Raw genomic sequence first — 25,773 nt, 5'->3', positions numbered from 1 at the left:
TTGCTCACGTTGCTTCGCAATCACCAAGCCATTTTCGATGCAACTTCCCCACCACTGGGACGGACTACTGTTGCACAACACCGCATCTTTACCGAAGGAAACTCGATCGTACGGCGATGGCCTTATCGGGTTTCTCTCTCCGAGTCATTGAAGAAAATATCCATGATATGCTACACCGCAATATTATCCGTCCCTAAACAAGCCCATGGTCCTCACCAGTAGTGTTGGTTATAAAAAAAGACGGCTCGGTACTATTTTGTGTTGACTACCGTGCGCTCAAAAAAATTTCCCGCAAAGATGTCGACCCCATGCCACGAATTGATGACACCCTTGACTCTCTCCAAGACGCCAATTATTTCTCGACCTTGGATTTACGCTCAGGTTATTGACAAATACCTATGCACGAAGCCAACAAAGGAAAGACTGCTTTCACAACTGCCGATGGACTTTACGAATTTAATGTTATGCCCTTCGGCCTCTGTAACGCACCAGCCACATTTGAAAGAATGATCGATACTGTACTTCGTGGTCTGAAGTGGAGAACCTGCTTGTGTTACTTGGATGACATTGTTATCTTTTCCTCAACTTTTCAAGACCATCTCACACGCCTGAAAGAGGTTCTCACGTGCCTCGCTTCAGCGGGCCTTCAGCTGAACACCAAGAGTGCCACTTTCACCAAGAGTGCCACTTTGCACAGAAAGAAATTAAAATTTTGGACACCTCGTTAGCCATGACTGCATTCGTTTAGACCCTGAAAAAATCATCGTGGTCCTGAACTTTGCTCGTCCTCAACGGACTGCGGATTTTCGCAGCTTTCTTGGCCAGGCGTCCTATTTCCGGCGTTTTATTAGAAATTTCGCAACTATTGCTGTTCCACTTCATAAACTACTTAAAGCGCACAGCACTTTCGTGTGGACTGACCAGTGCGACACTGCTTTTAACAACCTCAAGCACGCCCTCACATCGGACCCTGTCCTTGGCCACTTCAATGACACCGCTCCAACTATCCTGCATACCGATGCCAGTGGTCACGGTCTCGGCGCTGTACTTCTGCAGCGCGACGCAACTTCGCATGAGAAAGTGATTGCGTTCGCCAGTCGAACCCTGACTCCAGCAGAAAAAAGTTATACCATTACCGAGCAAGAATGTTTAGCAGTCAGAGGTCTGGGCAGTCCAAAAATTCCGCCGTTACCTGTACGGTCGCCACTTCACAGTTGTGACCGATCACCATGCTCTTTGGTGGCTGGTTTCGCTAAAAAATTTGACAGGACGACTTGGCCGTTGGATTCCACGCCTATAAAAGTACCACTTCGACATCCTTTATAAACCGGGCTGCCACCACCAGGACGCTGACGCGCTTTCTCGCTGCCCACTTTCGGAATCAGCCTGCTGTTTTTCGACGAAATGCCTTTCCTCCTCTGACCAGAGCCGACCGTCTCCAACGCACATCACATCAGTTTGTTTTGATGACTCCGACAACAACCACGCTCTCCGCTCGCAGCAACTAGCTGACGCCTACTGCCGATCCATCATCGACCGCCAAATGCCCGGCTTCGCCGACAGCTACGCAACTTCAAGCTCGAAGATGGCATTCTACGCCGCTGCTTATATTGCCTCGATGGAACGCGCTGAATCCCAGTCGTGCCGCGGGTGCTTCGCTCCCGTATCCTTGCGGCTCTCCACGATGACGCTACTGCCGGTCACCCGGGTTTCCGAAAAACCTACGACCGCGTGAAGCGACGTTTCTTTTGGCCTGGCCTATCCTGCAGCGTTGCTAAATACGTCGCTTCCTGCCTCCTGTGTCAACGTCGCAAACGGCCGACTTCTCCACCTGCTGGCCTACTACAACCGCTTCACTGTCCCTCCACGTCGTTCGAAGTCGTCGGCATCGACATATATGGTCCCCTGCCTCTCTCCGATCGAGGTTAACATTGGGTCATCACAGATGTCAACCACCTTACGCGATACGCCGAGACAGAACCCGTGCCCACTGGCTCGGATCAAGAGGTTGCAAATTTGTTTTTGCGATCTATTGCATTTCGGCAGGGTGCTTCCCGGCTGCTCCGAAGTGGCTGCGGGAAGACTGTCTTATCGACAGCCGTTGCCGAAGTTCTTCACGCATCATCCACCCTTCATAAGACAATCTCAAGCTACCATCCCCAAACAAACGGTCTAACTGAGCGTTTTCGTCGCACTCTTTCGGATAGGATCTCCATGTACGTGACACTGAATCATCGCAATTGGGGCACTATTCTACCGTTCGTCACTTTCGCCTATAATACAGAAATGCAGCGGACTACCCGTTACTCTCCGTTCTTTCTCGTTTACGGCCGTCCTCCCACCACAATTCTGGTCAGTTCTTTCTTCTTTACGCCTGAGTATGCCTCCACTTCGGTACCTGCCCAGTTCGTATCCTGTGTGGCCAGATGCCGTCACCTTAATCGCCTCAACACTGAAGCCTGCCAGGAAGACCGCAAGAGTCGCTACGATTCTACTCATCGTGTGGTCTCTTTCCGACCAGGTGACGAAGTACTCCTTTTCACACCACTTCGCACACCTGGCTTTAGTGACAAATTTCTCCACCACTACCTTGGTTCCTGGTAATCAATCGAACTTACCCAGTGATTACAGTGTTACACCAGTTGTTCCCTCCGCCTATTGACGCCACCGTCTTGCTGAAATTGTCTACATTTTCCGTTTGAAATCGATTGTGTGCCACGCAGCATCGGTTGCTTAGAAGCGGCAAGGATGGCCGCTTTCGACCACCCGGGTAGATTGTGTGCGCGAGCCTTCCAGGGATCGTCTTCTTTCACTTGTACATACCATCATGATCCCGCGGCTCCGCCTATGGCACGCGCCTCGGGTCCGCCATTGGAATAAACGCCAGGCACGGCCGTCTTGCCGTCTCGGCCCAGCCTTCATCCACATAACTTAGGAGGGTAGATGTGTAGGCCAGTTGGTGAGACATGAAGAAGGTAGACACCGCAGCGGACACGGACACCGCTCTGTCCCGTGTCCTCTGCGGTGTCTAGCTCCTTCATGCTTCATCCACAAACGTCCTGCCATCTCGGCCTGGCCTTCCTTCACAATATTATTTCTGTGACCGTTCGTGCAATTTTTCTGTTCTCTCCTTACGCCGCCAGACCGGCAGACTTGTCTTTTTGGTCTGTACTGTTCTGTTAATCTGGACTTTACAAGCCCGAAATCCAAGACATCCATGAGGACTGTCAAGTCTTTCTGGACAGACGGATGTACAGGCCTTTATTTTTTATCAGAATATGTGTATCTACACTGCTCCCGCACATTGACTGGTCGTAAGTCTGCCTGACATGGCCTCAGAAAAGACGCTGTCGATATTGTGGTGCTTGACCGGTAAAGTTCCTTGGAATCCTCTGGTCATGGCGACTGTACCATTTTTTTTTCACAGGCTTTATTTTGCGCAACGAAATGTAAATTCGAAAGGCCGCATTTTCGACTGTCTGAAAAAGAAATCATCCATCAGAATTGTCTGCCATATAAGTATCCTTTCAGCCGAAAATTTACCGGCTCTGCGCACATACGAGAGGACTGGCCATTGATAGGAAACAAAATAGCGTCTCCTTACCGGATAACGGTTGTCACCGCGTGTTCCCTGAGTGTTCTACACGGCGCTTCGCGTAAGTATTTCACTCTCGAGTTTGTTTCGACGAGTTCGCTTAGTTATTATTTAAATGTTGCCGCACGCTTTCCTGTCTTTTTGTCGTAACCGCCGAGAGAAAAGATACAAAACAAACCCGTGTCATGAATCTGTCAAAATATCCAGGCCGTGTCAACGGCTCTTGAATGTGGTTATCCGTCAACAACCGCAGGAGGCAGCGAGCAATATGACGGGGTCACCTGAGCTCGGAACCCCTTCCGGAGCAGCGTCATTGTGGAGTCAACAGAGTCCAGCCGGCGGCCACTTGCTGAGCGCGAAACGGTACTCGGGGACAGACAAGCTGAAGCAGGCCTGCTACCGGTATGCAGCGTCGCTCGAGGAGGGCCAAACGTACCTCGCTGACTTGCTGCACGGCTTTAAGCTGCATCCGGTTGACACGGTGTACGACGCGGAAGAAGATCCTGTCGATCGGCTGCTGCACATCGCCTTCATATTCCGCCTACAGCCGCTGGTGACTTTCGAGCGCAGGCTCGTGCTTACGCGGCACCCTTCGGAGTTTTACGATGTGTGGGTAGGTGCTAGCAAAGTACAGTACTCCGCGTCCGAGATTTCTGGCTGTCGGCAGGCGCAACTTCGACGCACGAGCAAACCGGCCAAAGAAGTTGAGAGCGTGATGAACATAAGCTACTTTATGTACACTATTTACAGGAAAAAGGCGCACAAATACGGCATGGCGAACCGACAGCATTACGGTTTCTGGAGATAGGGTTTCCTATGTGGCGGATTGGGATCACATCCTCCGTACGAAACTCCTCCTCTTCTCCCGTGTCTCTGGCTCCCGCGCTTGCTTTTGCACACGCAGGTGGTATCCCAACATGCCCGATTCCCTCCGTCTTGTGTCAGTGCCCATGTGGCCATCACGCTCCGACAAGGCCCGGGCACTGGCCGGAAGGGGAATTGCAGGGTGCTGCCGCATTTCACCACACAGCTGCACGATGGTAGTAGCGCTTCACGCCCGCCCTGGCACACCTGAATCTGTTTTCGGCGCTCTTATGTTGACGTTGCGGGTACCACTGTAATGGATTGTCAGGACGCTTTTTTTCAACAGGGGGCCAGCTGAAGGAACTTTTGTTGCTGTACTTCCTGGCACACCATTGAGAATGATATTCCAAAACTGAGATATAATTATTAAGCCAAGGGAACAGTAATGCAGGCTATCGGAAGGACTAAAAAATCCCGCATTCATTCGCAAAGGGTGATAGTGAGTGTGAATGAATACACAGCAGTGCTTTCATTGCAGTGCAACAGCAATCAACATGTAGTTGCAACTTGCAGAAATTTGCAGTATTCCCAATCGCTTCTGGGGTCTTGTCCTGGGATCGATTATTCTGCGCGTCATTGCACAACTGAAAAAAAAAACAAACATGCCAGCAGCTGCACAGTTAGAGCGGGCTATTTTGATAGAACGTATGTTTCCGGAATCCATACACGAGCAAAAACAGAAAGCTAGCTGATAACTCTGAGAGGAACGCCTCTCACATAATCTCTTACGGCGGGGAATGCCTACACGGTCATATTACACGAAGGTCACCGGATGAACAACCGTTTCATAGCCTGGAACAGGAGGCTGAGAAACGTGGTAGGTTACAGCTGCCCAACACTGTGGAAGGCGATAGATGCCTTGCGTTTTGGAGAAGCAATGTTCACAGCAACAGCAACCGTGCTGCTCAGCCGTCGAACGCCGTCTCCAGAATTCATGTATCTAGCCCATTAGTGGAGCAGCAGCAACTGAATGTTTTCGTTTCGCTTTTTGAACACAACTTGGTTTTCACTCTTGTCCCTATCTTGTGAACTTGAGTTTATTTTTTCTCTTGGGGCCATTGTTTACTGCAAGCTTTTTTTTTCTGGATTTAACACCAACTGGAGGTTTTCTTCGCACTGTTTTAATACAATTCGGTTTTCACTCTTTGCACTGTCTTATGAAGTAGAGTTTAGTTTTTCTCTTGGGCCACTTTTTACTGCAAGCTGTTCCCTCTGGGGCCTTTTTTCCGTTGTCGCTTTTCCGAGGACATTTTTTTATACAGTGTAGCGTGCAGGCGTCCAATGGGGCATCCGGACGTGGTTAGGGTGACCTCAACAATGCGTGAAGCTGGGGGCTGACTAGGCTAAAGAAGGTGGAGCCTTAAAGTTCACCTTAAGTGTGCAGTTGTGTTGAACACCCAGGTGGAGTGGTGCGAAATGCCGGCGTCTTTAGGAGTGTTTAGTAACTTGGTACATGCTTACCTTTTAATGCTGATGTGTTTGCAGCCGGTTGTAGTAACTTGTTATGAAGTGTGGAGTTGTTTTTTGGGAGTGGTTGTATTGGCTGCGGTCTGCCTCAACGCTTGTCTCTCTCTCCCGCGTTGGCGGAAGAAATGCGAAATGAAATGTCTACATTTTCTAATAACAGTGAACCGGACACTAAACGTCGCAGAACTGTACCCTGAGCTAAGTGAGGAATCGACCGTATCTTGACGTACTCTTAGCTGATTGAAAAATTGGGCCCTATTTTATAAGGTGGTAATATTACAAAGCTGAAATATTAGAACTCAGTGTTGCAGTTAATGAGGTCAGTGGGCGTTCATCTTAAATTGCAGAAATAAATCACATCTACTGCGCTCACATAACGATTTAGCGAGTTTCCTAACCATGATCTGATTCTTTTTTTTTTTTTCGTGGGAACATGAAGACTACCCTCGAACCTCATTGCCAGAGAATTCTCTCTTTGCCACTCGTGAGCATGTTTTACTTCGTTGCGTCGCTTGGTACTATTGATTTTTATTCTCTTTTCTTGTGTTCCCATCTTTGCATTTCTGCTGACTGCAGCCTCATGACTGGCTGTACTATTCAGCTAAACCTCGTGGCAGTCATCGAATCAAACCATCTCATTCCGCCTATATAGTGCAGGGTGGCGCTTAACAAATCACTTTTTAGAGCTTGCTTGTTCGACATCCGCCAATGTTCGCCACTAACACGTGTACGTTTCAAGCCTAATTTGCTTTAGCTTAGAAAGGAGTGCTTACCTGGTGTGCTGAAGGGTGTTTCTACATTTTTTAACCTTAAGAAACATTACTGAGCTGTAGACGTCGCTAGGAAGCTAAAAATATTCGATATCACGTATGAAGCATTTCACCATCGGTAACACAAACTAGCTGGACGCTGTCGGATCGCTCTCGGAAAATTTTCAGTGAGAAGTCTGCAACAGGTGTCTGACCAAAGGACAGACGGAATTCAACACTCGCGTTTATATGAAAGAGGACAGACGAGACCTTACAATGAGAGCGAAAATTCGTCTTAATGCCACAGCGACCACAGAACTTAGTACAACACTTCTGTTCGACGACGCTGGTTGATCGTAACTTCTCTCTGAAAGCTTTGGTCCGTGAAACAAATGAGGAATATTAAGAGCCAACCGCATTGGCCCGCCAGCTCTGTTAAAAGTCCGCATCTTAAAAAAACAAATGAGAGAGGAGGGCAGGATGAATGAAAAATTTCTTTTTCTACTGCCAGCACCTAAGGTTTTTTAGATGCTGGGTGTCCGAAAAGTGCTTGTTGTGTGATCAGTGTGGCCGTTGTAGGATAGATCCCCTTTTCCGCGCCGGCACAGTCAGTTGAGTTGTTTTGAGTCCAGATAATGTCACGTGATCTGTGAGTGCCCTGGCAGGCGTCATGCGTTGCTTATTCCCCAAGGCCGTTTTGGGTGGCGGCATGTTGGAGTGATCGCATGGTCAATTCCACGTATAGTCGTTTCCCTCGTTACCACCTCCTAGAAAAATAACAAAAACTGCCACTCATCCATAATCTCATACGTATCGGGCTCCACTCCGCGAAACCTGTAGCCCTGTTGCTGCTCGTCTTCTGCTAATGCCTAAGGCCTACATTAAAGTAAGATCCTGCAGATCTTTTGGACACGTGGGACCCATATCGAAATGGCCTATAGGCTCTTTATGGACTTATTACATGCTGTATTGCACCCCAATAGATATTTCTTTTCGTGTATTCATAGTCTCTGTACGCAGTATAAAAAAGTCTATTAGAGTGTATGGCCTTAAATCTATAGTTTGTCTACATGTCTACAGAATTTGTATTGCCTGTAGACTAGTCTATATTTTCGCGAAGTGGTGACTGCAGTGCATAGAGCAGAAAGACGGCTAAAAAGGTGTCTAAAAATTCTTCATTTGGGCTGAATTGCGCCCACAGTGGACTGAATCACTTCAAGGCGGCGTAGCAACAATCGTGCTCTGCGGCCGTCGAACAGAATTGCGCCGCCAACGTCCGTGCTCAATTTAAAGCTGATAGCGAACTTTCGAGATAAAGATTGCAAAGTTAAAAGAACATTTTGGAACGAGTTAGAATCGGCCCCGCCTAGATGCGATCAATAGAGATAAATCTGGTCGCATCTTGCATCCAGGAAGTGAGAAAGGGCCCTGGCGGCAGCTTAAAAGAAAGAACAAGCGCTACAAAGACTGGTGGCATTTGTCCCCTTTCAAATAAGCATCGACCCGGTGCTTAAAACATAAGGCGACTAGAAACAAAACGGATTGTGCAAAATAAAACCGAATGTTGAAACACAGCGTCCTTAATTTTTAGCGCGCATAATATGGCTTTAGACGGACGACATGCACAACTTCTGGCCATACACGGCGTCGCTAGGATGCAGTCATTTCGTCAGGAACGACTTCATAGCCCAGTTCGCCTTGCCGACGGGGAAACTTGTACGGGCCGAAATAGCGGCGCAAAAGCTTCTCACTCTTTCCGCGGCGGAGAATGGGAGTCCATGCAAACGCAGACTTTGTCGCCTGGCTTGTATGCTGCGTTGCGTCTTCGTAGGGTCTAGCCCTTGGCGTCGGTCCGCTGCTGGCCTTTGATCCTTAATCGGGCATGTCTTCAGGCTGCTTCTGCGCGTTGAAGGTAGGCGGCGACGTCGACGTTCTCTTCTTAAACAACGTTGGGCAGCATGGCGTCTAGCGTGGTCGTGGCCTCCCTGCCATGGACGAGCCTAAAAGGCGTCATCTGGGTGGTCTCCGGCACTGCGGTGTTGTATTCGAAGACGACGTAAGGCAGGATGACGTCCCAGGCCTTGTGTTCGGCATCGACATACATGGCGAGCATATCTGCGATGGTTTTGATCGGGTTCTCGGTCAGTCCTTTGGTCAGCGGATGGTAATCAGTTGTCCTTCGGTGGCTGGTATGGCTTGCGTCAGTTCCGCAGTGAATGCTGTTGCTCTGTCCGTGATCGGGGTGCCGTGTCGTAGAAGAATGTACGCTACGGAAAACTTGGCGGCTTCTGCTGCTGTTCCGTTCGGTAGGGCTTTTGCCTCGGCGTTGCGGGTCAGGTAGTCAGTCGCTATGATGAGCCACTTATTTCGAGACGTTGACTTCGGGAAAGAGCTAAGCAAGTCCATGACGATCTGTTGAAAGGGCTTAGAGGGGGGTTCAGTGTGTTTTTGGTGGAAGGAGTCTTTCGTCGCTGACAATCGCAGCAGGTTTTCACATAATGTGCGACATCGGCCGACAGTCGGGGACAGTAATACTTGTCTCGAATACGGCGGATGGTGAGAGAAAATCTGAGATGTCCTGCTGTCGGCAGATCATGCGAAGCCTGAAGAACTTCCCGCAGACTTGCAGGTACAACAAACAGCAAGGTTGTTTTGTTCGCTGGGGTTCTTCATGAGGACACCATTCTGTACACATAACGAAGACATTCCTCGTTTGAACTAAGCGTGGAGTGAAGAAAGTTTGCCTTCCAAGTACTCGATGCGGCGTTTTTGGTCGGGGTCTGAGCTTTGCTGCTGTGCAAAAGAGCTAGAGTTGATGTGTCTCAGGAAGGCGTCCTCATCGTGGTCCGGCGGTGGTGCATCTACGGGGTCTTGTGACAGGCAGTCGGCGTCAGAGTGCTTGCGTCCGGATTTGTAAACGACGGTGACGTCAAACTCCCGCAGGCGTCGACTCGATGAAGCGAGGCGGCCGGATCGGTCCTTCAAACTGACTAGCCAGCTCAGTGCGTGCTGATCGCTGACCACCTTGAACGGTCCTCCGTACAGGTAGGGGCGGAATGTTGACGTGGCCCAGATGATGACAAAACATTCCTTCTCAGTTGTCGAATAGTTAGTCTCGGCCTTGGACAAGGAACGGCCAGCGTATGCGATTACTTCCCATTTAAGTGGCACGTTTCTCTTTATGAGGTTGGTGAGAGTCTCGGAGATGCACAAAAAGTTCTTGACAAATCGTCGGTAATACGGGCACAGTGAAATGAATCTAGGCAGAGCTTTCTTATCGGCCGCCGGTGGAAACTGTTCAAAGGCAGCTGTTTTATTCGAAGATGGGCGTAATCCCTCCAAACGGTGTGGCCTAGAAACAGCAGCTCTTCATGCGCAAAGTGGCACTTTTCTGCTTTCAAGGTTAGGCCGGACGATTTGAGGGCGTCTAGTACTGTTCGAAGTGTTTTGAGGTGCTCTTCATAGTTCGAGGCATAACAACGACTTCTGCGAAGTATATCAGACAAATTTGCTACTTCAGGCATGCCAGAACTATATCCATTACTCGCTGAAACGTCGCCGGTGCGGAACAGAGACCAAATGGCATCACCTTGAACTCGGATTCCATCCTGAGTGATGAATGCGGTCTTCGCGCAATCTCTTTCATCGACCTGAATTTTCCATTAGCCGCCCTTGAGGTACATCGATGATAAAAACAATGGCGTTGCAGAGCCGGTCCAGTGTGTCGTCGATGCGGGGGAGGGGGTAGACGTCTTTCTTTGTTACGTTGTTCAAGCGGCGGGAATCAACGTAGAATAGAAGTGCGCAGCCTTTCTTTCTCAATAGAACTGTGGTGCCACCCATGGGCTCATTGAAGGCTGGATGATGTTGTGTCAAAGCATTTCTTCCACTTTGTCCCAGCTGGCTTGTCGTTCTCGCGGAGACACACGGTAGGACCTTTTGCGGAGAGGTCGGGTGTGTTGGTCGGTTATAACGCGATGCTTGGCAATCGCCGTCTGTCGGACCTTCGGCCATGAGGAAAAACACTCGCTCTAGCTTCGAAGCAGATTGCGGATCTGGTTTTGTCTCTTCCTGGGCAGGGTTGTGTTGGTGTCGAAAGTGGGCGAATTCTCTTGATCAGGAGAATCTTCTGCGGATGTGTCGGAGAGGGCGAAGGAGTCTCGTTGATCGGATATTTCGTCGAAGCAAATAATCGTCGTTCTTTTGTTAATGTGCCAGTATTCTTCACTCAAGTTAGTCAGCAGTACTTCGGCTTGTCCACTGCGGAAATATGCAATGCCTCTTTTGATGCTGGTTCCTCGGTCTAGAAGCAAATGCATGTTCCCCTCTATGATGGCTTCAGTGTTACTGGCGTTCGTGGCGCCTACGCTCACGATGACGCTTGAAAGGGTTGGGACGCTCACTTACTTGAATAAAGATGTAGCGCAAAAGAGACGAGCACGGGAGGGAGACACGACAAAGACGAACGCTACGTTCGGCGGCTGGTGCAAGACAAACGTTACGTTAGTCTTTGTCGTGTCTCCCTCCCGTGCTCGTCTCTTTTGCGCTACATCTTTATTCATGTATGTGTCACCAACTAGCCCAGCAACAAGTTTTATTGGACGCTCACTTCTTTCAGGACACTCAGGGCAACGTGATTTTCTTGAGTTCTCATCGAAGGAATGGCTTCGTCGGTTGAAAGCGTAATCAGCTTGGATCGTAGATCGATGACCACCTAATGCTCATTAAGGGAACCTATGCCAAAGATGAGGGAACATAGGCGTAGCACATTAAAGGTCGCAGGGTAGGTATTTCGTTTACAGTCACTCGCGCAGTGCATCATCCTGATGGCGTAATGAGGTGCCCCTTGCTGTGTGAATTCGTGGGCCGTCCCAAGCGGTCGTTACTTTCCTCAGCTGCGCCGCGAATGTTCCCTTCAGTATCGAGTAACCGGCTACTGTGTCGACTAGAGCGCTATCTTTCCGGCTGTCGATACCACTTCTAAGTCGGATATCCTGGCTCTTGATTTGCACGTCGTCCTGTGCACTGCGTTACGGCTTCGTCGAGTGTGTGGATCAGTGATAAAGGGTTTCGTTGAAGATTTTTATCGGTAGCGGCGTCGTTTTCAAGGCTGTTCGCATCGTGGTCTAGGTTGTCATTGTATGCGGCGTCGGCGTTTCGGAGGCGCCGTCTTCGTGCGGCATGGACGTTGGAGGATCTTCGGTGTTTCGCTCGTGAGCAACTTTACCTCCAGAGGCTGCCGTCTTTAGTTTCCTCTACGTGGGCTGGGAGACCTTCCTCGTGCCGGGGCTGCGTAGCTGTGGCGTGGCGGCGCAATACGCGTGGCTGACGGTGATGTTGAGCGTGAAAGGCGGTTCGGCGAGTGCCCCTCTCGATGCGGGTACTCGTCGATTTCTTCCTTACGTTGGCCGAAGCGTGGTCGTGGTGTGTCAATGGCAATGCATGAGACCAATACGCCGATATGGACAGTGACGAAAAATATGGCTGGCATCACCGCAATAGAAGCACAGCGGTCGGCTGTCGGAAGTCCTCCAGGCGTCGCATTTCCTGGGGCTTGAACGTCACTCGTAGGCTGGGTGGGCGGGGGCAGAGAGGCGGAGTAAAGGAACAAGTGGCTCATCTGAGACAGGACCTAGTGGGTGTCGTTGTGGCTGAGGAGTGCGTATTGCAGCGGCGTAGGTTATGGCCTACGCTCTCGTTCGGAATCTCGATCCTGGACTTGGGGAGTCATTCGGCTCTTTCTTACCTCATGGCACTGGTGAATGTCTTCAAACGTTCTCTTGAACAGCCCCGATGTCGTAAGAAAGACTCGTGGTTTTCATGCCACGTGCGTGCTGAGCCTTCTAGTGCGAAAAAGACGAGCCCGATTTTCGGCGCATCATCCCAATTGTTGAATGATGCCACGCGCTCAAGTTGGTCCAACCATTCTTCGAGGTCTTCGCCTAGGGATCCATTGAGAGCTGGCGGCACCCGCGGCTGGCGCAGTATGATCGAGGTCGACATCGCTGGCGAGGTTGCGGTGCTCGTAGCACGTCTCTTGGCTGTGTGGTGCGGTCCGGTAGCGTCCCGAACTCAGGCTCCTCTCTCTGTAGACGTCGGCTGGCTTGGTGAACTGCTGGCTCGTCCTCGGATGCGAAGCGCTGAGGTCTGGCATCACACTTGAAGTGGATGTCGGGTATATCGAAGTCTACGCCGCACCTACAGCAGATGCCACGAAGTGGTGAGTGCAGTCAGGAGAGCAGAAAGACGGCGAAAATGGTGTCTAAACGAAACTCTTTATTTCGGATGATTTGCGCCCACAATGGAATGAATCACTGAGCGGCGGCGTAGCAAGAAGCGTTCTCGGCGGTCGTCAAACAGAATGGCCGCCCCTCCCGGCCGTGCTAAATTTAAAGCTGATAGAGAACATTCGAGATAAAACGTACAAAGTTACTACAACATTCTGGAACGAAGCAGACTCTTCTCCGCTTGAATTCGATCGATAGAGAGAAATATGGTCGCGTCTTGCATCCACAAAGCGATAAACCGGCGTGGCGGCAGCTTTGAAGAATGAACCAACACTACAAAGGTTCGCGGCAATATGATCTGGGCCTTAAAGACAAAAGTCTGTGCACAGTCTAAAAAACTTTGTAAGTGTAGAAACACCTTCTGGAAATCACTGTACAGTAACGTTCCAGGAGTCAGTGAGGTGGGCGCTCATGACGAGATTACACTTGATTCTCAAATGACCCGATGCTCATGGTCTGCTTCTTAGGAATCTGTCGGGCAGGGCTCCACATAACACCTTTCGCTGTAAACATCCCTACTGAAAAATGTATATAGTTTTGAATGGGTCAGCAAATAGGATTATGGCACATTTGGTTTGGCTTTATAGGATGGACGTCCCAAAGCGGCTAAGTTTATGAGGGACGCCGTAGTGGAGGGCTCCGGATAATTTCGACCAACTGGAGTTTTTAACGAGCACTAACAACGCAGAGTACACGGACCATTCACATTTTTCCTCCATCCAAGTGCTACCGTAGCGGGCGGGTTCAAACTCACGACTTGCATGCACTGTGTGACCTTAGTGCACGGTAATTAACCACAGGTAATTGAAGTTATACGGAGCCCTCTACTAAGGAGTCTCTCAAAGGCTGAATCGCTTTGGAAGCTTCATTCTGTGTTGTTGAACGAAATGTGCCATAATCCTATTTGTAGACCTATTCGAACCTGTACACATTTTTCAATAGGGATACCTGCCAGGACAGGCACCTGGATTTCTCCCTGGTTCCGAAATACGAAAGAGTAACAGCGTAGAATAAAACGCGCCCAGCTTAAGACAAATAAACCATAATATAAATGCACTACAGGATCGTTGCAAGACTGCTCGTTGGAAGGTTAGTGTGCATGAGCGGAAGTCAATGTGCTCTTGGTAGCTCGATACTTCCTCTGTATGTTCTGAACCAACTGGAGAACACGTTAGACAAGTCGTTTGCGCAATTGTCGATGTCTACGTGCATTCAAGTAGGGGTTGTTTGGGTACACCACTACTCAGTACCGCTTAAAAAGGCGAGTTGATCTGAGTGCCGCATAATTTAATGACCTCTTTCTGCGCGTTCACAGATCGACGTAGCCGAAGAGCTGAGGGAGTTTGTCACACTTTGGCCCCTTGTGGAAAAAGACGCCTGGAAGCCTTTCTACGACGCCTGCCTCACTAACTCCGGCGCAAATTTGAGTGGATTGGAGCTGACTAGCCTTCGTGAGAAGCTTTATTCGGCAGATGGAAAACGTGCGTGCTGATACTTTGAACTGCTCATTTCGCATATGCAGCCGCCGCGGTTGCCACGTGGTTATGGTGATCGGCTCCTGATACGAAAGATGCGGCTTCGATCCCGGCCGCGGTACTCATATTCGATGGAGGCGAAATTCGAGAGGCCTCCTTATTGTACTATGTCAGTGCACGTTAAAGAACCGTAGGTGGTCGAAATTATCCGCAGCCGTCCAATACGGCGTCCCTCCTAGCCTTTGTCGCTTTGGGACGTTGAACCTCATAGAAGCAAAACCAAATCGTTTCGAATATTCGTTTTCCAGGATGTTGAGCCAAACACCGAAATTTAACAAGATAAAGGAAGAGAGAGTAAATTTTTTTATTGTGAGCGCAATGCGCAGTACTCAGCATGCTGGCGTCTTTTCGTATTACCGCTAGCGGCTCGCCCTGATGTGACGACGGCAGCCTTGTACGTCTTGAGGATGGCGAGGGGATGACGAAGAAGGGTATGAACAGCTACTGGGCAGGAGAAAAACACCGTTCCAAAGAGGCTTATAGCGAACGGCATTTGGCACATAATGGGTCTGACCGTAGGCGGTACAGGTACTCACTGCTAGCATTAGGGAGTGCACAGTAGAAGTAGGCAGTAGGATTGTTCAACAGGATATTGGCAAGCTATATGAGGAGACCAAAAATCTGATTAATGAACACATAAGCATGAAAGCGTCTAACCCTAGCAACTGAATAGAACTTGCAGAGCTATCAAAATTAATAAATAAGCGCGAGGTAGCGGACATCAGGAAGCTTATAATGGAGGGAATAGAACGTGCTCTAAATGATGGAAATAGCCGAAAAGCAGTGAAGAGGAAACTATGCATAGATAAAAACGAGGTGTATGCGTTAACAGACAAAGAGGGCAATGCCATTAGCAACATTGATACGATAGTTAAAGTTGCCGAAGGCTTCTACACAAATCCATATAGTTGCAGTGTATTCAGAACGCTAATGAGAGAGGCAGTCGCGTACGTCAATAGGACATCCCACCAGTAAAAGAAAAAGAAGTAAATAAAGCCTTAGGACCAATGCAAAGTGGAAAAGCAACTGATGGGGATCAGGTAAAAGCAGATCTGTTGAAGGGAGCAGGAGAATTTGGTAGAAAATCTAGCCACCTTTTATACATAATGCCGTATGACCTCGAGTGTTAAACAAGCTTGGAAGAATGCTAACATTATCCTAATTCATATGAAGTGATGCGTCGAGTACTTGATAAATTACAGACCAATCAGCATACAGTGCGTTGCTTACAAGGTCTTTACTAAGGCAATCGCTAAAAGATTCAGGACAATCTTAGACCTTCGTAAAGGATACTCGACAATAGATCATATTCACACGATCACTCTGGTGATAGAGAAATGCGCAGAATATATCCATTCCTTATTTATAGCCTTCATTGATTACGAGAAAGCATTTGGCACAGTGGAAACCTCAGCCGTCGTGCAGGCACTGCGTAATCATGGTGTAGAATAGTCTTATCTGAAAATAATGGAAAATGTCTGTAACGACTGCACAGCTACCATAGTCCTTCATACAGTCAGCAACTAAATTCCCATGAGGAAGCGTGTTAGCCAGGGAGACACGCCGCCGATTCACCGCCTGTTCACAGGAGGTGTTCAGAGACTCCGATTGGGAACAATTGGTGGCAAGAGATAATAGAGAATATTAGGTAATTTGAGATTCGCTGAAGACATTGCCTTGCTATATCACTCAGGAGATGCAGTGCAAAGCATGATCAATGAGTTTGGCAAAATAGAATGATTGGTCTAAAAGTTAACATGTAGAAAACGAAATTAATCTTATACAATCTCACATGGGAACAGCAGTTCGCAATTGGTAGCGAGGTGCTGGAAGTAGTAAGAGAATACGTCTGTTTAGGGCAAGTAGTGACCACTGATCCCGATCATGAGAGGGAATTAACTAGACGAATAAGAATGGGGTAGAGCGCATATGCTAGATTCTTTCAGATCATGAATAGCAGTTTACCAAAATCTCTGAAGAGAAAAGTATACAACAGCTTTGTCTTACTGGCACTGACCTATGGCGAAGAAACGTGGAGGCTAACTCAAAGTGTTTAGCTTAAATTAAGGACAACGCAGTGAGCTATGGGAAAAACTGATAGGTGTAATATTAAGAGACAGGAAAAGAGGGGACTGGGTCAGAGAGCAAACGCGTGTTAAAGACATCCTAGTTCAAATCAAGAGAAAGAAATGGGCTAGGGGAGGGCATGTAATGCGAAGGCGAGATAACCGCTAGTCCTTCACGGTGGCGGAGTGGATTCCAAGAAAGGAGAGAGAGAGAATAAACAGTTAACTGCAAAAAGAAGGTCGCAGAGGATTGTAGTGGGCTCCTCAGTCCACGACTGAAGATCGCAGAGGATTGTAGTGGGCTCCTCAGTCCACGACTCCAGTGGCTTCCGCCGACGCTTTGGCAATGGCGACTAGCGCCTCTTGGTCTTCCAGGGTGCCGCTGGCCATCGGCACCTGCCACTGCTCCAGCGCCGCGTTGTGTGGCTTTAAGTGGTTCGGTTTAGCTTAGCATGTCCATGTAATGTGGGTGAATGTGGGAATTTTGCTACATCAAGGACATTCATGTGCATATAATGTTAGATAAATGCGATGTAGATGGTGAAGATTGGAGGAAGTAAGTGTTTGGATGCGTCTAAGGTGGTAGGAGTCCTCCGGGGAAAGTTTCTTATGTGGAGGGGGGTAGAGACGCCTATTTAGGCGGAGGGCCTCTAGGCGGGTTGAAAAATGGGTTGAGAAGGGGTAGAGAGTAGTCAGTGTGCCCCGCTCGGTTGGTGTAATCTCGAGCTAGGGCATCTGCCCTAATATTGCCATCGAGACCTGCATAACCTGGGACCCAGGTGATGGCGTGGTCATACTGGAGATGGCCGCCCAGTTCGAGGAGAGACGAGCGAGGGACACGTCCACTCGTATAGGCTCTACAGGCGGCTTGGGAGTCTGTAAAAATGTGAGTGCCGTGGTGCTGCGTGTCGCTCATTTTGATGGTGATGGCTATTGCGATGGCTTCTGGGCCGCTGGATCCTGTGACGTGAAGGACGCTCCAAGAAAAAGGGTGTTGGCGTGTTGGCCGTATTGTCTATGGAGGCTGCGAAGACGGGCCTGGCGGCGCGGTGCCTGTGACTCGTGGTTCATATGGCGAGGAATGGGGTCCATGTAAAGGCGTGAGCGGACAGCATTTGGAAGAACTCCCGTCAGGGCCAAGGTCCTGGTGGCTTGCGGTTCACCTCTCCTTCAAAGGATGGCCCTACCCAACGAGGTGGTGAGGAGACGAGTCTGTTGGGAGTTCAGAACAGCATCCTGGATTTCCGCAAACGTGTTGTGAATCCCAAGTGCAAGCAGTATAGCGGTGGATGTACTCGTGGGAAGGCCCAGATCTTTTTTAAAGAGGGTACGGATAAAGATATCGATCCTACTCTCGGCGGTGTGATCAATATTGTGGTGTAAGGGAGACGATACTGGATTCGACTCATGGCCAGGGCTGTGACGAGGCGGATGGTGTCGTCCTCACGCATGCCCTTGCAATGTCCAGCGATGCGTCATACCAGAAGTGCGACATTGAGCACAGACGTGCGTAGAGTGTCAATGGTTGTGGGTGGGCTTGCCGTCATGCTGGACCTAGAGGCCAGTCACTCGGAGGAGTGTTTTTTTCTATAGGGTGGTTGTGAATTTTGAGCATGATTGCCGGGGAAACGATAGCGGGGCCATAAATACGGATGATTTCCGATTTGTCCGTTGCACGCTGCATACATTAATTATGAAAAATCCAGGCGCTAACAAACAACGACACAGAAGGGACACAGCGCTTGCTCGCAACTACATGAATTTTTATTTAGAAGCTTCTGTATATACACCAAAAACCAAAACAAACCCAGAGTAAACGCATGCCACATGCCGACCGATGTGCAGGAAAAGCCTAACACGCGGTTTTCAATTGCTCTTTCAAAAAACGTATCTCTCCACCAGAAAAGCCAACTGAAGGGTCAATAACACATGTATGCCTCGTTTCCGAGATGTGATAGGCTTCAACTCTCTCCCGCGTTACACGATCTCGGTGAATAAATGAACACACCTCTGTCTAGCTTGTCTGGCTTATGTTGGCTTGTCTGGTGGAGAGATAAATTTTTGAAAGTGGGATTGAAAACCGCGTGTTAATCTTTTCCTGCACATCGGTCGGCATGTGGCGTGCGTTTGCTGTGGGTTTGTTTTGGTTTTTGGTGTTTATACAGAAGTCTCTGAATAAAAATGGTTGTAGTTGCGATTAAGCGCGGTCTCCCTTCTGTGTCGTTGTTTGTTAGCGCCTAGATTTCTCATAATGAACATGTACCAAGTAACTCAGTTCTCTGCCCTGTTGATGCTCCATACCGCTAGTCTGAACAAAATGCTCGACCGCACCGATGGCTCTTTGTAAAGCTTGCTCATTGGCGGCGAGGGATCCTCCGGTTGACCAGACGGTGATGTCATCCGCATAGATGCTGTATCCGATGTCGGAGAGTGTAGAGATATGGTGGGCGAGAGGGGCCATGGCTATGTTGAGTAGTAGTGTTGACTGGATGGCACCTTGTGGAGTGCCCTTGTATGGTGTTTGGTAGGGAGACGATCTGGTAGATCAGATACCTATCGTGGCTGTGCGGGCAGTGAGGCAGGTGGAGATATATTGGAAGATGCGAGATCCATAGTGTATCTGATTTAGACATTCTAGGATTGCAGCATGGGTAATGTTGTCGAAGTGCCAAGTGTTAGAAGCAGGTGCTCTCCACCAGGAGTTATCCCCGTGAGGACTTCGTGTTTGATAAGAATAAAGGCGTCTTGTGTAGAAAGACCTGGTCGAAAACCGAGGATGAAAAGGGGAAATAGATTATGGTCTTCAATATAGTTTTGCAGGCAATATAATTTTGGATTCCAAGAGAAGGCAAGCTTAGTAGGCGGTGACAGAAGGTTAGGTGGGCGGATGAGATTAGGAAGTTTGCAGGCATAGGGTAGGCGCAGCTGGCGAAGGACAGGGTGACATCGATAAACGAGAGGCCTTTACCCTGCAGTGGGCGTATGGGACGGAGCCACTTTACTTGGGTCGCCTGGTAAGTTATCAGAATGCGATGATGATGAATGTTTATGGCCCAAGGGCAGCTTCGTCCAAAGAGCGCCATGACACAAGGTAGTTTTCATTTCACAAGATAGGGTCAAAGACCCATTTCCAAGCATTTAACTCTAAAGAAGCCGAGCACCAGGCAGGGGAAAGTTTATACCCATTGTATCACCAGTGCGCACCCGGCGGCAATGGGGATCGAAGCCCACACCTCCCGTTTGCGAGGGGGATGATCAAACCACTAGACCACCGCTGCAGTCAGAATGTCAATGCCATGGGGCATCGAGGCTTGCTGATCCCGTCTAGACGACATGAGAGAAGCGCGCTTGGGTAGGAAGCAACTTATGCGGGAGTTCGCCACAGTTAAAATAGTTAACGATTTATGACTGACATTGGATGTAGTCACGTTTAGGCACATAGAGTTAGATGACGTATATAGTAAACTATTTGTCATTACCCAGCAACTCACGCCGGATGAGCCGAATACCGGGCAAAGGGAACGCTTGCATACAAAAGCCTGCTGGGTACCCGGCGGAACTAGGCACCGAACTGAATGCCTCCCGCAAATAAGGCAGATGTTCAAACCACTAGGCCTCCTCTGTGGTGTGTGCATCTTGTGTTTAAGTGAGCGAAGTGTTAGCTTGTATAAATAAATGTGTTTGCATAGCTTGTGGCTTATTAGTCGGTTTAAGCACTGGGGAGCAACAATGACTGTGTAGCTATGAAACGTTAAAAAAGATGCAATGACCGACAACAACATGTCGGCAAAGGCAAACTATTTCACAGAAGACCGACCCACCACACTCACTGCAGCTGCAACTCCGGCGGTAGCCATGATCTTGGGCTTTCTGTTCGGCATGTCGCCCTAGTACCAGTTGTCCCACGGGTGACACGGGGACAATTTTCCATGCCAGTCCAGTAAAAATTCCGAGGGGCACTTTGAACACTCCAAACTGCGTGAATCGAGAGCCTTTTCGCACGACTTTGGCTGTTACTATTGTTGCCGCTGTGAATTGTCAGTAAAGACGAATAATTGGTATGGTTCTGTTTATTTTTTCGACTGAACCACTTGACGCTTGCTGTTATTGACGTTGCTTCTGAACTTCTAATGTTCCGTTGGGTTTTTATTATTTTTTCGACTGAACCACTTAACGCTTACTCTTGTTGACGCTTACTCTACAGTCATCAAACTTGGCTTTGAAGTTCATTTTTTTCTCCTCTTTCCGATGCAACCATTATTTTTATCATACCTTTATTAGTTCCCGAGTTATTGCACTTTGCTTTGACGATTTTCGGTGGATGTGTAGTCATATTGTTTTCGTGCCTATATCGACGTCCGCGTTATTTCCACGCAATTTTGACATTTTTTGGCTATGATTAATTAAGTAATAAATCTACAATCATCAAACTTGGCTTTCAATTTTTCTCTTCTATCTGATGCAAATGTTCTTTTTCTCCAATTTTTTTTTTCTTTCCGAGTTCTTCGAGTTACAAAGCGTTACGGACGGACGGACGGACACGATCCTGGCCGCGAGCATGAGCCATTAAAGGCTTTCGCCTTAAAAGCTACATGATTGCGAGTGATCTCTTGTAGACTTCTATAGTAGGGTTATCCTGACTTCCTTGGCCCTTATCCTAAACTCAAACACTGCCTTTGCATCACAGCAGTGTACACGCCCCTCCCCCTCCCCTCCGCCTCTATGCAAACCCAACGTATTGCCTGCTGGTTTGCGGTCGGCTGGAGTGGCTGGCGAATTAGGCCTAATGAAACATGCAAAATTGTTTGGCGCCTTATTTGACACAGAATAAAAATACCTCTCTCTGTCTCAAGCTGGGCCTTGAGGGCATAGGAGGAGCACGCTTGTGGAAGCCGTTGCTTTACGGTCGCAGCTTCTGCTTAAGTCAGGAAGAAAGCAGGTCCAGGCTACAGGCACATCATGCTTCACAACGGACAGTTTACATTTCGGCGTTTCGCTTTTCTTGTCAAGGTCTGAAGGGCTGCCCTTTAAAGAAAAACGAACGAGTAATTCTGAGACACATCACACTGCTGCGCCGGAATAAGAAGGCTACTGCTTCCACATCTCTCGATTCATTGTCGATGGTAGAGCGCAACACAGATGAAATGGAAAGAATGCCAACACAAAGACGACCGCTTCTTCCTATTTCTGCTTATTGTGCCCCGCTCTACTATCCCCAATGAATTCTTACCAACTCGCCCAGCTGCCCATCCTGCTTTTTGAGTATGCTGTCATCCTCCTACAATATCAGGCAAACGGCTGTACGGCGATTTGCCTTTTTGATATGCGGGTTTGCATCATCAGTGCTCAGAGTGATGCGATGTATATTGAGTTACTTTTGGGTCTCTATATCCACAGTCCTTATTCAATTAGGGTAAATTGCGATTACAGGCATTTCAAACACGTGACTGCATTGGCGTGCTGAGACCCGTGAGAGGATGGGTGCACTCTCTTAATAAAGAAAATGGCTTTGGTTTATTTAATGCGTCGTATTCGGCACATGTTGCCGAACGTAAGTAAAAATTGTAACCAAGCCTAAGAATATCAAATCACCTAGTAAAGTCTTGCCTTTTTCCTTCAGCTGGGCAGTAACATACAAATTAATGTCTTGAGATGGAAGAAAAGAAATTTACCTAACTGCTAAATATAATAATAAATGGTACTTATTTGATACTCTTGGCTATTTCTTCCAAAATAAACTTTCAAAGACTTCTAGAAGAGCAGTGAGCGAAATGCGCTTACAAGACAGAATACTGCAACAGCTGCCACTCCCCAATTGTTCCGATTTATTTAGAGGAGGGTTCGACCTCTTAGCGACTCAACCGCATGCAGACCGAGCTGGCTGATAACCTTGGCAGTACGGGCTGCACTAACTTGTGTTAAGTTAGCGCAGCCCAAGGGGAAAAGGGGATTCATCCTGGAAGTGATCCACAACTCTGAAACTAGGAGATAAGCGCTTGTAACAACGAGCCGAAATGTTACGTGAAAGCAACTTTAAAACGCTGAAAATTACTGCTGGTCACTCGCAATTAGAAGCTTTCTTTTAGTCAGGTTGCTGCACCCCTGGCAGCAGATAAAAAGCTTATGCTAACCTAACATTAAATTTGTGCGTTGTGTATGCGCCTAAATATGTTAGCATTCAAATTCATAACACAGGAGTGTTCTCGAGGTTTATTCAAGATGCTCATTAGTCGGTCTGCTGAACAGATGGCGTTCAAAGTCCTATTTCTTTGGTTGATACCACCGTCACATTGTGGAAGCTTTTTCATCAGCTGCAGTCATGACAATAGACTTCGGAACAGCTTAGGTTCGAGAGACATTTGCGAAGCGATACCTTTCATGGTCCCAGAGAAGGCTAGTCACCTGCGTTGCTCACCAACGCCACTTCAACAAAGAGCCCGCGGTACCACATGACATTTGCGCATTTGACATGGGTCTGGTGCCACGAGGTTCGAAAACACACACACACACACACACACACACACACACACACACACACACACACACACACACACACACACACACACACACACACACACACACACACACACACACACACACACACACACACACACACACACACACACACACACACACACACACACACACACACACACACACACACGCACGCACGCACGCACGCACGCACGCACGCACACACACACACACACACACACACACACACACACACACGCACACGCACACGCACACGCACGCACACACACACACGCACGCACGCGCGCACACGCACATGCACATGCACATGCACACGCACACGAACTGTGCATAATGCTCACTACTCTGATAACCTGTGGTTTTGTTTGTTCATATTGAGTACGCCAATTCTGAGACGGACGCTCGCATGCCTCATCTGTCTGAAAAGTATGTAAACTATTAGACGAATGCCCGCAGCAGTCACCGAGGCATGCGGTCAACCTTTGGTAGCGGCGACACTTTGGCACTTTTAACAAGCTGGACTATGTTGTTTTTCTAGTGTGGGATTATCTGCGCCTTCGCTCCGCGGGAGTTCTGAATTGCTGACAAATGAGCAGAAACCTGCATCTTGTGTTTAGCTCTGGTGTGACAGATCTGGGTCTTTGGCTCTAGGTAGCGTTAGTCTACATGCCCATTGGCTTACTTCATGAGGGTAGTGTGTTTTCTAATGCCTTGAATGCATTTTTATCTTTCAGTGGCGGAATTCCTTCTTAACGATACTGATCCAGTGACGAAGAGCCAATATCAAGAGTCATTTCTACAGTTTGACCCTACCTCTATGGCGAAATATACTGGTGGTATATGACTTTTTCTCTCACAGTCAAGTGAATGTTTCTGCAAGAGTAGGTTGAAATAAAACTTGGCACTTATCTGTATACGTGACAAAGAACAGCGTCCGCGCAATAGAATTATATTTTCACGGAGTGGTGACTGATACCCGGGGAGCAGAAAGACAGAGAAAATGTCGTCTAAACAAAGCTCTTTATATGAGCTTACTTCCGCCCACAATGAACTGAATAACTCGGCGGCGGCGTAGCAGCAAGCTTGCTCGGCGGTCATAGAACAGAATGCCCGCCGTTGCCGGCCGTGCTAAATTTAAAGCTGATAGCGAACATTGAGATAAAGCGCGCAAAGTTAATAGAACATTCTGGAACAACGTAGAGTCACCTTTGCCTGAATGTGATCAACCGAGATAAATCTGGTAGCGTCTTGCATCGCAAACTAAGTGATAAATCGGCGTGCCGGCAGCTCTGAAGAATGAACAAACACTGCGAAGATCCGCAGAAATATAAACAGCAGATGTTCTTTTAATAAGCTTCGCTTATGCAGTACGGTTTCTTTGAAATCGTGAAAGCACCTCAATACAATCTGCGTGTCAGTTGAGTTTATAACGAGCATTTTTCACGACCTAAGAAAAATTCCCAGCCAATATAACTTACGTGTATCATGTGCCCCGCAATTATTTGCTGCAAGCCTAAGTGGATATAAATGGCTTGGCCTGTAGTCGTGCTGCCGTCTGAGCATACCTGATGGATATGATGATGAGATCAGATTTAAAAATGGGCAGGAACAGCTGAAGGAATGAAACATTTAAAGACGCTGAATAAAACTTGAAGAACGTCTTGCTTAGAACTTACTTGTGGTTTATACTACGAATAAGGCTAGACTGCCAATTTTTTTTTTATTCAAGCGGGTCCAGGTGAAACGAGGTGGCATAAAAAATGATGTGCATATTCCGGCTGTGGCTGTACATAAGGTCTACTTTTTAGCATCCTCTGTAGTGCCGAAAATAAGGACAGAATGTAGCCACATGCATTCATTTGTCCTTCTTCGTGGAGGACATTGCTTATTTTCATTGCTTAACACTGCGGCGCATTTCCACACCTCACATCTCCATAAACTGTTCCACAAAATTGTTGAAAAATGGTACGAGAGGCGTGTTAGTAGGAACCTCTATGCTAGCCTTGACTGTGACCAAGGCTAGTCTGCAAATGGGCCTAGGTGAAACAAGGTAGCATAGCAAGACGATGCGCATTCTTCTGAACGTACTGTATACGTAACGTCTAATAGCTAGAAGCGTCTGTAATGCCGAACAAAAAAGGATGGAATGCAAGCACATGAATTCATTCCTACTGCTATCGCTGAGTGCTGCCGCGCATTTTTTCGCGCCCCGTCTTCAGAAACTCTGCCATAGAACTGTTGAAAAATGCAAGGGGAGGTATATTAATAAATACCTACACGACAAACCTGCTACTCCCTCTAAGCGCCTGTCATATACCGTTGGCGCAGATAAATTGAAGGAAAAGCTGGCCGAGAAAGGCGAGTTGCCCCTGAAGCTCTACGACAAGGTGAACGCCAAAGGGCGCGCCCTGGCACTCATTGGGTTTCTTGGCAGACCCTCTCAACGCATCGCTATGCTGAGGCTGCTGGGGTGGCGAGTGCTTGTCTACCTGTTGCGGTGAGCGAAATGCGCTTCCTTAACAGGCCGCGAGAGCCGGAGTTTGATAGATTGGCATGCAAGAAACTGCTCTCTGTGTGGCGACGTCTGTGCGCGTTGCGAAATCGTAGTTGGCCGGTCAAGCCCGGGGCTACTCTCTGTGCCAAATACTAGGAGGTCTCAGCAAGAGGACGTGTAGTACTAATACTTGTAGAATTTGTAGTTGCAGTGCTTTGAAT

General features: G+C 48.3%; 1 protein-coding gene across 1 annotated transcript in view; it reads left to right on the top strand.

Moving 5' to 3' along the window:
- The window catches only part of LOC144119870 (uncharacterized), a 64,856-nt gene extending 39,297 nt beyond the window's left edge, over nucleotides 1-25,559 (top strand). Inside the window, exons 5-7 of the mRNA XM_077652390.1 lie at nucleotides 3,849-4,208; nucleotides 14,278-14,443; nucleotides 25,387-25,559. Of these exons, the coding sequence (XP_077508516.1) occupies nucleotides 3,849-4,208; nucleotides 14,278-14,443; nucleotides 25,387-25,559 (699 nt within the window). The remainder of the gene's footprint in view (nucleotides 1-3,848; nucleotides 4,209-14,277; nucleotides 14,444-25,386) is intronic.
- Nucleotides 25,560-25,773: the final 214 nt, after the last annotated feature.

Source organism: Amblyomma americanum, chromosome 2 (assembly GCF_052857255.1).
Source record: "Amblyomma americanum isolate KBUSLIRL-KWMA chromosome 2, ASM5285725v1, whole genome shotgun sequence".
Taxonomy (NCBI): Eukaryota; Metazoa; Arthropoda; class Arachnida; order Ixodida; family Ixodidae; genus Amblyomma; species Amblyomma americanum.
The sequence above is the reverse complement of the archived record's forward strand: the minus strand, read 5'-3'. Positions and strand labels throughout refer to the sequence as shown.